The following is a 12,920-nucleotide window of genomic DNA, read 5'->3' on the forward strand; positions in this document are numbered from 1 at the left end:
GAGAGAGAGAGGAGAGGACAGGCGTGTGTCAGGGGAGAGAGAGAGAGAGGAGAGGCGTGTGTCAGGGGAGAGAGAGAGAGAGGAGAGGACAGGCGTGTGTCAGGGGAGAGAGAGAGAGGAGGAGGACAGGCGTGTGTCAGGGGAGAGAGAGAGAGGAGAGGACAGGCGTGTGTCAGGTACCAGATAAGAGGAGCTTGGTGGCCAGGCTGCGGACGGCAGGAACCATCTGTCTCTCTGTGAACACCTCAACATCCTCCAAACACAGGTGACTGAACACCACCTGAACACACACACACACACACTTTAGTGGAGGGTATTTAAAACAGACTTGGGATCAGGGTTAAGATTAGACCTGAGATCAGTGTCTAGTGCATTTGTAAGTGGGACCATACTCCCTTCACAGTGCACTAGATTTCTGTCTGTCTGCCTGCCTGTCTGCCTGCCTGCCTGTCTGTCTGTCTGCCTGCCTGTCTGCCTGTCTGTCTGGAATAGGGTGCTATTTTAAACACACATTAAGTCCTCCGCATACCTGGTAGGCATCTATGAAGGGCTGTAGCAGGGCTCGCAGGAAGGAGGTAGTCCTCTGACCCTCCTCTGGTGATGTCACTTCCTGTTGACTGGTCTGGACTGCTCCACATTTCCTGAGTAACGAACATGCCTCCTCAAAGTCCTTCAGGACACACAGGCAGACACAGGGGCGGGTAGACAGACACAGGGGCGGGCAGACAGACACAGGGGCGGGCAGACAGACACAGGGGCGGGCAGACAGACACAGGGGCGGGCAGACAGACACAGGGGTGGGCAGATATAGATCAGTCACAATTTACCCACAATGTATCACAATTATCTGTTCCGGGTGAAGACCTACCTGTGAGGATCTGCCAGTGATGAAGATGAAGTCGTTGGAGAAGAGGTCCAGGAGGAACCTGAAGTAGCTATAGATGTCCTCTGTAGACACAGAGAGACATGGTGAGACAGACAGGAACCAGCTACAAATGGAGAGGAGTGTGTCTAACTCACCTCTCTGTGAGCTGCGTGTCGTGTGTCTAACTCACCTCTCTGTGAGCTGCGTGTCGTGTGTCTAACTCACCTCTCTGCGTGTCGTGTGTCTAACTCACCTCTCTGTGAGCTGCGTGTCGTGTGTCTAACTCACCTCTCTGTGAGCTGCGTGTCGTGTGTCTAACTCACCTCTCTGCGTGTCGTGTGTCTAACTCACCTCTCTGCGTGTCGTGTGTCTAACTCACCTCTCTGCGTGTCGTGTGTCTAACTCACCTCTCTGCGTGTCGTGTGTCTAACTCACCTCTCTGCGTGTCGTGTGTCTAACTCACCTCTCTGCGTGTCGTGTGTCTAACTCACCTCTCTGCGTGTCGTGTGTCTAACTCACCTCTCTGCGTGTCGTGTGTCTAACTCACCTCTCTGTGAGCTGTGTGTTGTGTGTCTAACTCACCTCTCTGCGTGTCGTGTGTCTAACTCACCTCTCTGCGTGTCGTGTGTCCAGCTCACCTCTCTGCGTGTTGTGTGTCTAACTCACCTCTCTGCGTGTTGTGGTGTCTAACTCACCTCTCTGTGAGCTGCGTGTTGTGTGTCTAACTCACCTCTCTGCGTGTTGTGTGTCTGACTCACCTCTGTGAGCTGTGTGTTGTGTGTCTAACTCACCTCTCTGCGTGTCGTGTGTTCTAACTCACCTCTCTGTGAGCTAACTCACCTCCTGTGAGCTGTGTTGTGTGTCTAACTCACCTCTCTGTGAGCTGCGTGTGGTGTGTCTAACTCACCTCTCTGTGTAGCTGCGTGTGGTGTGTCTAACTCACCTCTCTGTGAGCTGGCGTGTTTGTGTCTAACTCACCTCTCTGTGAGCTGCGTGTTGTGTGTCTAACTCACCTCTCTGTGAGCTGCGTGTCGTGTGTGTAACTCACCTCTCTGCGTGTTGCGTGTCGTGGTGTCTAACTCACCTCTCTGCGTGTTGTGTGTCTAAACTCACCTCTCTGTGAGCTGCGTGTCTAACTCACCTTCTATGTGAGCTGCGTGTCTAACTCACCTCTCTGTGAGCTGCGTGTCTAACTCACCTCTCTGTGAGCTGCGTGTCTAACTCACCTCTCTGTGAGCTGCGTTCTAACTCACCTCTCTGTGAGCTGCGTGTCTAACTCACCTCTCTGTGAGCTGCGTGTCTAACTCACCTCTCTGTGAGCTGCGTGTCTAACTCACCTCTCTGTGAGCTGCGTGTCTAACTCACCTCTCTGTGAGCTGCGTGTCTAACTCACCTCTCTGTGAGCTGCGTGTCTAACTCACCTCTCTGTGAGCTGCGTGTCTAACTCACCTCTGTGAGCTGCGTGTCTAACTCACCTCTCTGTGAGCTGCGTGTCTAACTCACCTCTCTGTGAGCTGCGTGTCTAACTCACCTCTCTGTGAGCTGCGTGTCTAACTCACCTCTCTGTGAGCTGCGTGTCTAACTCACCTCTCTGTGAGCTGCGTGTCTAACTCACCTCTCTGTGAGCTGCGTGTCTAACTCACCTCTCTGTGAGCTGCGTGTCTAACTCACCTCTCTGTGAGCTGCGTGTCTAACTCACCTCTCTGTGAGCTGCGTGTCGTGTGTCTAACTCACCTCTCTGTGAGCTGTGTGTTGTGTGTCTAACTCACCTCTCTGCGTGTCGTGTGTCTAACTCACCTCTCTGTGAGCTGCGTGTTGTGTGTCTAACTCACCTCTCTGTGAGCTGCGTGTTGTGTGTCTAACTCACCTCTCTGTGAGCTGCGTGTTGTGTGTCTAACTCACCTCTCTGTGAGCTGTGTGTTGTGTCTACCTCACCTCTCTGTGAGCTAACTCACCTCTCTGTGAGCTGCGTGTTGTGTCTAAACTCACCTCTCTGTGAGCTAACTCACCTCTCTGTGAGCTGCGTTGTGTGTCTAACTCACCTCTCTGTGAGCTGTGTGTTGTGTCTAACTCACCTCTCTGTGAGCTAACTCACCTCTGTGAGCTGCGTGTTGTGTGTCTAACTCACCTCTCTGTGAACTGTGTGTTGGGTGTCTAACTCACCTCTCTGTGAGCTGTGTGTCTAACTCACCTCTCTGTGAGCTGCGTGTCTAACTCACCTCTCTGTGAGCTGCGTGTCTAACTCACCTTTCTGTGAGCTGCGTGTCGTGTGTCTAACTCACCTCTCTGTGAGCTGCGTGTTGTGTGTCTAACTCACCTCTCTGTGAGCTGCGTGTTGTGTGTCTAACTCACCTCTCTGTGAGCTGTGTGTTGTGTGTCTAACTCACCTCTCTGCGTGTCGTGTGTCTAACTCACCTCTCTGTGAGCTGCGTGTCTAACTCACCTCTCTGTTAGCTGCGTGTCTAACTCACCTCTCTGTGAGCTGCGTGTCTAACTCACCTCTCTGTGAGCTGCGTGTCTAACTCACCTCTCTGTGAGCTGCGTGTCTACTCACCTCTCTGTGAGCTGCGTGTCTAACTCACCTCTCTGTGAGCTGCGTGTCTAACTCACCTCTCTGTGAGCTGCGTGTCTAACTCACCTCTCTGTGAGCTGCGTGTCTAACTCACCTCTCTGTGAGCTGCGTGTTCTAACTCACCCTCTCTGTGAGCTGCGTGTCTAACTCACCTCTCTGTGAGCTGCGTTCTAACTCACCTCCTGTGAGCTGCGTGTCGTGTGTCTAACTCACCTCTCTGTGAGCTGTGTGTTGGTGTGTCTAACCTCACCTCTCTGTGCGCTGTGTGTGGTGTCTAATCACCTCTCTGCGTGTCGTGTGTCTAACTCACCTCTCTGTGAGCTGCGTGGTGTGTGTCTAACTCACCTCTCTGTGAGCTGCGTGTTGTGTGTCTAACTCACCTCTCTGTGCGCTGTGTGTTGTGTGTCTAACTCACCTCTCTGCGTGTCGTGTGTCTAACTCACCTCTCTGTGAGCTGCGTGTTGTGTGTCTAACTCACCTCTCTGTGAGCTGCGTGTTGTGTGTCTAACTCACCTCTCTGTGAGCTGCGTGTCGTGTGTCTAACTCACCTCTCTGTGAGCTGCGTGTCTAACTCACCTCTCTGTGAGCTGCGTGTCGTGTTGTCTAACTCGCCTCTCTGTGAGCTGCGTGTCTAACTCACCTCTCTGTGAGCTGCGTGTCGTGTGTCTAACTCACCTCTCTGTGAGCTGTGTGTTGTGTGTCTAACTCACCTCTCTGCGTGTCGTGTCTAACTCACCTCTCTGTGAGCTGCGTGTTGTGGTGTCTAACTCACCTCTCTGTGAGCTGCGTGTTGTGTGTCTAACTCACCTCTCTGTGAGCTGCGTGTTGTGTGTCTAACTCACCTCTCTGTGAGCCTGTGTGTTGTGTCTACCTCACCTCTCTGTGAGCTAACTCACCTCTCTGTGAGCTGCGTGTTGTGTCTAACTCACCTCTCTGTGAGCTAACTCACCTCTGTGAGCTGCGTGTTGTGTGGTCTAACTCACCTCTCTGCGAGCTGTGTGTTGTGTGTCTAACTCACCTCTCTGTGAGCTGTGTGTCTACTCACCTCTCTGTGAGCTGCGTGTCTAACTCACCTTTCTGTGAGCTGCGTGTCGTGTGTCTAACTCACCTCTCTGTGAGCTGCGTGTTGTGTGTCTAACTCACCTCTCTGTGAGCTGCGTGTCTAACTCACCTCTCTGTTAGCTGCGTGTCTAACTCACCTCTCTGTGAGCTGCGTGTCTAACTCACCTCTCGGTGAGCTGCGTGTCTAACTCACCTCTCTGTGAGCTGCGTGTCTAACTCACCTCTCTGTGAGCTGCGTGTCTAACTCACCTCTCTGTGAGCTGCGTGTCTAACTCACCTCTCTGTGAGCTGCGTGTCTAACTCACCTCTCTGTGAGCTGCGTGTCGTGTGTCTAACTCACCTCTCTGTGAGCTGTGTGTTGTGTGTCTAACTCACCTCTCTGTGCGCTGTGTGTTGTGTGTCTAACTCACCTCTCTGCGTGTCGTGTGTCTAACTCACCTCTCTGTGAGCTGCGTGTTGTGTGTCTAACTCACCTCTCTGTGAGCTGCGTGTTGTGTGTCTAACTCACCTCTCTGTGAGCTGCGTGTTGTGTGTCTAACTCACCTCTCTGTGAGCTGTGTGTTGTGTCTACCTCACCTCTGTGAGCTAACTCACCTCTCTGTGAGCTGCGTGTTGTGTCTAACTCACCTCTCTGTGAGCTAACTCACCTCTCTGTGAGCTGCGTGTTGTGTGTCTAACTCACCTCTCTGTGAGCTGTGTGTTGTGTCTAACTCACCTCTCTGTGAGCTAACTCACCTCTGTGAGCTGCGTGTTGTGTGTCTAACTCACCTCTCTGTGAGCTGTGTGTTGTGTGTCTAACTCACCTCTCTGTGAGCTGTGTGTCTAACTCACCTCTCTGTGAGCTGTGTGTCTAACTCACCTCTCTGTGAGCTGCGTGTCTAACTCACCTCTCTGTGAGCTAACTCACCTCTGTGAGCTGCGTGTTGTGTGTCTAACTCACCTCTCTGTGAGCTGTGTGTTGTGTGTCTAACTCACCTCTCTGTGAGCTGTGTGTCTAACTCACCTCTCTGTGAGCTGTGTGTCTAACTCACCTTTCTGTGAGCTGCGTGTCGTGTGTCTAACTCACCTCTCTGTGAGCTGCGTGTTGTGTGTCTAACTCACCTCTCTGTGAGCTGCGTGTTGTGTGTCTAACTCACCTCTCTGTGAGCTGTGTGTTGTGTCTACCTCACCTCTCTGTGAGCTAACTCACCTCTCTGTGAGCTGTGTGTTGTGTCTACCTCACCTCTCTGTGAGCTAACTCACCTCTCTGTGAGCTGCGTGTTGTGTCTAACTCACCTCTCTGTGAGCTAACTCACCTCTCTGTGAGCTGTGTGTTGTGTCTAACTCACCTCTCTGTGAGCTAACTCACCTCTGTGAGCTGCGTGTTGTGTGTCTAACTCACCTCTCTGTGAGCTGTGTGTTGTGTGTCTAACTCACCTCTCTGTGAGCTGCGTGTCTAACTCACCTCTCTGTGAGCTGCGTGTCTAACTCACCTCTCTGTGAGCTGCGTGTCTAACTCACCTCTCTGTGAGCTGCGTGTCTAACTCACCTCTCTGTGAGCTGCGTGTCTAACTCACCTCTCTGTGAGCTGCGTGTCTAACTCACCTCTCTGTGAGCTGCGTGTCTAACTCACCTCTCTGTGAGCTGCGTGTCTAACTCACCTCTCTGTGAGCTGCGTGTCTAACTCACCTCTCTGTGAGCTGCGTGTCTAACTCACCTCTCTGTGAGCTGTGTGTTGTGTGTCTAACTCACCTCTCTGTGAGCTGTGTGTTGTGTGTCTAACTCACCTCTCTGTGAGCTGTGTGTTGTGTGTCTAACTCACCTCTCTGCGTGTCGTGTGTCTAACTCACCTCTCTGTGAGCTGCGTGTTGTGTGTCTAACTCACCTCTCTGTGAGCTGCGTGTTGTGTGTCTAACTCACCTCTCTGTGAGCTGCGTGTTGTGTGTCTAACTCACCTCTCTGTGAGCTGCGTGTCTAACTCACCTCTCTGTGAGCTGCGTGTCTAACTCACCTCTCTGTGAGCTGCGTGTCTAACTCACCTCTCTGTGAGCTGCGTGTCTAACTCACCTCTCTGTGAGCTGCGTGTCTAACTCACCTCTCTGTGAGCTGCGTGTCTAACTCACCTCTCTGTGAGCTGCGTGTCTAACTCACCTCTCTGTGAGCTGCGTGTCTAACTCACCTCTCTGTGAGCTGCGTGTCTAACTCACCTCTCTGTGAGCTGCGTGTCGTGTGTCTAACTCACCTCTCTGTGAGCTGTGTGTTGTGTGTCTAACTCACCTCTCTGTGAGCTGTGTGTTGTGTGTCTAACTCACCTCTCTGTGAGCTGTGTGTTGTGTGTCTAACTCACCTCTCTGCGTGTCGTGTGTCTAACTCACCTCTCTGTGAGCTGCGTGTTGTGTGTCTAACTCACCTCTCTGTGAGCTGCGTGTTGTGTGTCTAACTCACCTCTCTGTGAGCTGCGTGTTGTGTGTCTAACTCACCTCTCTGTGAGCTGCGTGTTGTGTGTCTAACTCACCTCTCTGTGAGCTGCGTGTTGTGTGTCTAACTCACCTCTCTGTGAGCTGTGTGTTGTGTCTACCTCACCTCTCTGTGAGCTAACTCACCTCTCTGTGAGCTGCGTGTTGTGTCTAACTCACCTCTCTGTGAGCTAACTCACCTCTCTGTGAGCTGCGTGTTGTGTGTCTAACTCACCTCTCTGTGAGCTGTGTGTTGTGTCTAACTCACCTCTCTGTGAGCTAACTCACCTCTGTGAGCTGCGTGTTGTGTGTCTAACTCACCTCTCTGTGAGCTGTGTGTTGTGTGTCTAACTCACCTCTCTGTGAGCTGTGTGTCTAACTCACCTCTCTGTGAGCTGCGTGTCTAACTCACCTCTCTGTGAGCTGCGTGTCTAACTCACCTTTCTGTGAGCTGCGTGTCGTGTGTCTAACTCACCTCTCTGTGAGCTGCGTGTTGTGTGTCTAACTCACCTCTCTGTGAGCTGCGTGTTGTGTGTCTAACTCACCTCTCTGTGAGCTGTGTGTTGTGTGTCTAACTCACCTCTCTGCGTGTCGTGTGTCTAACTCACCTCTCTGTGAGCTGCGTGTCTAACTCACCTCTCTGTTAGCTGCGTGTCTAACTCACCTCTCTGTGAGCTGCGTGTCTAACTCACCTCTCTGTGAGCTGCGTGTCTAACTCACCTCTCTGTGAGCTGCGTGTCTAACTCACCTCTCTGTGAGCTGCGTGTCTAACTCACCTCTCTGTGAGCTGCGTGTCTAACTCACCTCTCTGTGAGCTGCGTGTCTAACTCACCTCTCTGTGAGCTGCGTGTCTAACTCACCTCTCTGTGAGCTGCGTGTCTAACTCACCTCTCTGTGAGCTGCGTGTCTAACTCACCTCTCTGTGAGCTGCGTGTCTAACTCACCTCTCTGTGAGCTGCGTGTCGTGTGTCTAACTCACCTCTCTGTGAGCTGTGTGTTGTGTGTCTAACTCACCTCTCTGTGCGCTGTGTGTTGTGTGTCTAACTCACCTCTCTGCGTGTCGTGTGTCTAACTCACCTCTCTGTGAGCTGCGTGTTGTGTGTCTAACTCACCTCTCTGTGAGCTGCGTGTTGTGTGTCTAACTCACCTCTCTGTGCGCTGTGTGTTGTGTGTCTAACTCACCTCTCTGCGTGTCGTGTGTCTAACTCACCTCTCTGTGAGCTGCGTGTTGTGTGTCTAACTCACCTCTCTGTGAGCTGCGTGTTGTGTGTCTAACTCACCTCTCTGTGAGCTGCGTGTCGTGTGTCTAACTCACCTCTCTGTGAGCTGCGTGTCTAACTCACCTCTCTGTGAGCTGCGTGTCGTGTGTCTAACTCGCCTCTCTGTGAGCTGCGTGTCTAACTCACCTCTCTGTGAGCTGCGTGTCGTGTGTCTAACTCACCTCTCTGTGAGCTGTGTGTTGTGTGTCTAACTCACCTCTCTGCGTGTCGTGTCTAACTCACCTCTCTGTGAGCTGCGTGTTGTGTGTCTAACTCACCTCTCTGTGAGCTGCGTGTTGTGTGTCTAACTCACCTCTCTGTGAGCTGCGTGTTGTGTGTCTAACTCACCTCTCTGTGAGCTGTGTGTTGTGTCTACCTCACCTCTCTGTGAGCTAACTCACCTCTCTGTGAGCTGCGTGTTGTGTCTAACTCACCTCTCTGTGAGCTAACTCACCTCTGTGAGCTGCGTGTTGTGTGTCTAACTCACCTCTCTGCGAGCTGTGTGTTGTGTGTCTAACTCACCTCTCTGTGAGCTGTGTGTCTAACTCACCTCTCTGTGAGCTGCGTGTCTAACTCACCTTTCTGTGAGCTGCGTGTCGTGTGTCTAACTCACCTCTCTGTGAGCTGCGTGTTGTGTGTCTAACTCACCTCTCTGTGAGCTGCGTGTCTAACTCACCTCTCTGTTAGCTGCGTGTCTAACTCACCTCTCTGTGAGCTGCGTGTCTAACTCACCTCTCGGTGAGCTGCGTGTCTAACTCACCTCTCTGTGAGCTGCGTGTCTAACTCACCTCTCTGTGAGCTGCGTGTCTAACTCACCTCTCTGTGAGCTGCGTGTCTAACTCACCTCTCTGTGAGCTGCGTGTCTAACTCACCTCTCTGTGAGCTGCGTGTCGTGTGTCTAACTCACCTCTCTGTGAGCTGTGTGTTGTGTGTCTAACTCACCTCTCTGTGCGCTGTGTGTTGTGTGTCTAACTCACCTCTCTGCGTGTCGTGTGTCTAACTCACCTCTCTGTGAGCTGCGTGTTGTGTGTCTAACTCACCTCTCTGTGAGCTGCGTGTTGTGTGTCTAACTCACCTCTCTGTGAGCTGCGTGTTGTGTGTCTAACTCACCTCTCTGTGAGCTGTGTGTTGTGTCTACCTCACCTCTCTGTGAGCTAACTCACCTCTCTGTGAGCTGCGTGTTGTGTCTAACTCACCTCTCTGTGAGCTAACTCACCTCTCTGTGAGCTGCGTGTTGTGTGTCTAACTCACCTCTCTGTGAGCTGTGTGTTGTGTCTAACTCACCTCTCTGTGAGCTAACTCACCTCTGTGAGCTGCGTGTTGTGTGTCTAACTCACCTCTCTGTGAGCTGTGTGTTGTGTGTCTAACTCACCTCTCTGTGAGCTGTGTGTCTAACTCACCTCTCTGTGAGCTGTGTGTCTAACTCACCTCTCTGTGAGCTGCGTGTCTAACTCACCTCTCTGTGAGCTAACTCACCTCTGTGAGCTGCGTGTTGTGTGTCTAACTCACCTCTCTGTGAGCTGTGTGTTGTGTGTCTAACTCACCTCTCTGTGAGCTGTGTGTCTAACTCACCTCTCTGTGAGCTGTGTGTCTAACTCACCTTTCTGTGACCTGCGTGTCGTGTGTCTAACTCACCTCTCTGTGAGCTGCGTGTTGTGTGTCTAACTCACCTCTCTGTGAGCTGCGTGTTGTGTGTCTAACTCACCTCTCTGTGAGCTGTGTGTTGTGTCTACCTCACCTCTCTGTGAGCTAACTCACCTCTCTGTGAGCTGTGTGTTGTGTCTACCTCACCTCTCTGTGAGCTAACTCACCTCTCTGTGAGCTGCGTGTTGTGTCTAACTCACCTCTCTGTGAGCTAACTCACCTCTCTGTGAGCTGTGTGTTGTGTCTAACTCACCTCTCTGTGAGCTAACTCACCTCTGTGAGCTGCGTGTTGTGTGTCTAACTCACCTCTCTGTGAGCTGTGGTGTTGTGTGTCTAACTCACCTCTCTGTGAGCTGCGTGTCTAACTCACCTCTCTGTGAGCTGCGTGTCTAACTCACCTCTCTGTGAGCTGCGTGTCTACTCACCTCTCGTAGCTGCGTGTCTAACTCACCTCTCTGTGAGCTGCGTGTCTAACTCACCTCTCTGTGAGCTGCGTGTCTAACTCACCTCTCTGTGAGCTGCGTGTCTAACTCACCTCTCTGTGAGCTGCGTGTCTAACTCACCTCTCTGTGAGCTGCGTGTCTAACTCACCTCTCTGTGAGCTGCGTGTCTAACTCACCTCTCTGTGAGCTGTGTGTTGTGTCTAACTCACCTCTCTGTGAGCTGTGTGTTGTGTGTCTAACTCACCTCTCTGTGAGCTGTGTGTTGTGTGTCTAACTCACCTCTCTGCGTGTCGTGTGTCTAACTCACCTCTCTGTGAGCTGCGTGTTGTGTGTCTAACTCACCTCTCTGTGAGCTGCGTGTTGTGTGTCTAACTCACCTCTCTGTGAGCTGCGTGTTGTGTGTCTAACTCACCTCTCTGTGAGCTGCGTGTCTAACTCACCTCTCTGTGAGCTGCGTGTCTAACTCACCTCTCTGTGAGCTGCGTGTCTAACTCACCTCTCTGTGAGCTGCGTGTCTAACTCACCTCTCTGTGAGCTGCGTGTCTAACTCACCTCTCTGTGAGCTGCGTGTCTAACTCACCTCTCTGTGAGCTGCGTGTCTAACTCACCTCTCTGTGAGCTGCGTGTCTAACTCACCTCTCTGTGAGCTGCGTGTCTAACTCACCTCTCTGTGAGCTGCGTGTCGTGTGTCTAACTCACCTCTCTGTGAGCTGTGTGTTGTGTGTCTAACTCACCTCTCTGTGAGCTGTGTGTTGTGTGTCTAACTCACCTCTCTGTGAGCTGTGTGTTGTGTGTCTAACTCACCTCTCTGCGTGTCGTGTGTCTAACTCACCTCTCTGTGAGCTGCGTGTTGTGTGTCTAACTCACCTCTCTGTGAGCTGCGTGTTGTGTGTCTAACTCACCTCTCTGTGAGCTGCGTGTTGTGTGTCTAACTCACCTCTCTGTGAGCTGTGTGTTGTGTCTACCTCACCTCTCTGTGAGCTAACTCACCTCTCTGTGAGCTGCGTGTTGTGTCTAACTCACCTCTCTGTGAGCTAACTCACCTCTGTGAGCTGCGTGTTGTGTGTCTAACTCACCTCTCTGTGAGCTGTGTGTTGTGTCTAACTCACCTCTCTGTGAGCTAACTCACCTCTGTGAGCTGCGTGTTGTGTGTCTAACTCACCTCTCTGTGAGCTGTGTGTTGTGTGTCTAACTCACCTCTCTGTGAGCTGCGTGTTGTGTGTCTAACTCACCTCTCTGTGAGCTGGGTGTTGTGTGTCTAACTCACCTCTCTGTGAGCTGTGTGTCTAACTCACCTCTGTGAGCTGCGTGTCGTGTGTCTAACTCACCTCTCTGTGAGCTGTGTGTTGTGTCTACCTCACCTCTCTGTGAGCTAACTCACCTCTCTGTGAGCTGCGTGTTGTGTCTAACTCACCTCTCTGTGAGCTAACTCACCTCTCTGTGAGCTAACTCACCTCTCTGTGAGCTAACTCACCTCTCTGTGAGCTAACTCACCTCTCTGTGAGCTAACTCACCTCTCTGTGAGCTAACTCACCTCTCTGTGAGCTAACTCACCTCTCTGTGAGCTAACTCACCTCTCTGTGAGCTAACTCACCTCTCTGTGAGCTGCGTGTTGTGTGTCTAACTCACCTCTCTGTGAGCTGTGTGTTGTGTCTAACTCACCTCTCTGTGAGCTAACTCACCTCTGTGAGCTGCGTGTTGTGTGTCTAACTCACCTCTCTGTGAGCAGATGTGTGTCTAACTCACCTCTCTGTGAGCTGTGTGTCTAACTCAGCTCTCTGTGAGCTGCGTGTCTAACTCACCTCTCTGTGAGCTGCGTGTCTAACTCACCTCTCTGTGAGCTGCGTGTCGTGTGTCTAACTCACCTCTCTGTGAGCTGCGTGTCGTGTGTCTAACTCACCTCTCTGTGAGCTGCGTGTCGTGTGTCTAACTCACCTCTCTGTGAGCTGCGTGTCTAACTCACCTCTCTGTGAGCTGCGTGTCTAACTCACCTCTCTGTGAGCTGCGTGTCTAACTCACCTCTCTGTGAGCTGCGTGTCTAACTCACCTCTCTGTGAGCTGCGTGTCTAACTCGCCTCTCTGTGAGCTGCGTGTCTAACTCGCCTCTCTGTGAGCTGCGTGTCTAACTCGCCTCTCTGTGAGCTGCGTGTCTAACTCGCCTCTCTGTGAGCTGCGTGTCTAACTCGCCTCTCTGTGAGCTGCGTGTCTAACTCGCCTCTCTGTGAGCTGCGTGTCTAACTCGCCTCTCTGTGAGCTGCGTGTCTAACTCGCCTCTCTTTGAGCTGCGTGTCTAACTCGCCTCTCTGTGAGCTGCGTGTCTAACTCGCCTCTCTGTGAGCTGCGTGTCTAACTCGCCTCTCTGTGAGCTGCGTGTCTAACTCACCTCTCTGTGAGCTGTGTGTTGTGTGTCTAACTCACCTCTCTGTGAGCTGTGTGTTGTGTGTCTAACTCACCTCTCTGTGAGCTGTGTGTCGTGTGTCTAACTCACCTCTCTGTGAGCTGTGTGTCGTGTGTCTAACTCACCTCTCTGTGAGCTGTGTGTCGTGTGTCTAACTCACCTCTCTGTGAGCTGCGTGTCGTGTGTCTAACTCACCTCTCTGTGAGCTGCGTGTTGTGTGTCTAACTCACCTCTCTGTGAGC

General features: G+C 52.2%; 1 protein-coding gene across 1 annotated transcript in view; it reads right to left on the bottom strand.

The window, feature by feature from the left end:
• The window catches only part of gnpat2 (glyceronephosphate O-acyltransferase 2), a gene marked incomplete in the record, with an annotated part of 48,617 nt that overhangs the window by 1,070 nt on the left and 34,627 nt on the right, over positions 1-12,920 (bottom strand). The window contains 3 exon segments of the mRNA XM_031800693.1: positions 181-280; positions 530-670; positions 869-948. Of these exon segments, the coding sequence (XP_031656553.1) occupies positions 181-280; positions 530-670; positions 869-948 (321 nt within the window).

Source organism: Oncorhynchus kisutch, linkage group LG21 (assembly GCF_002021735.2).
Source record: "Oncorhynchus kisutch isolate 150728-3 linkage group LG21, Okis_V2, whole genome shotgun sequence".
Taxonomy (NCBI): domain Eukaryota; kingdom Metazoa; phylum Chordata; class Actinopteri; order Salmoniformes; family Salmonidae; genus Oncorhynchus; species Oncorhynchus kisutch.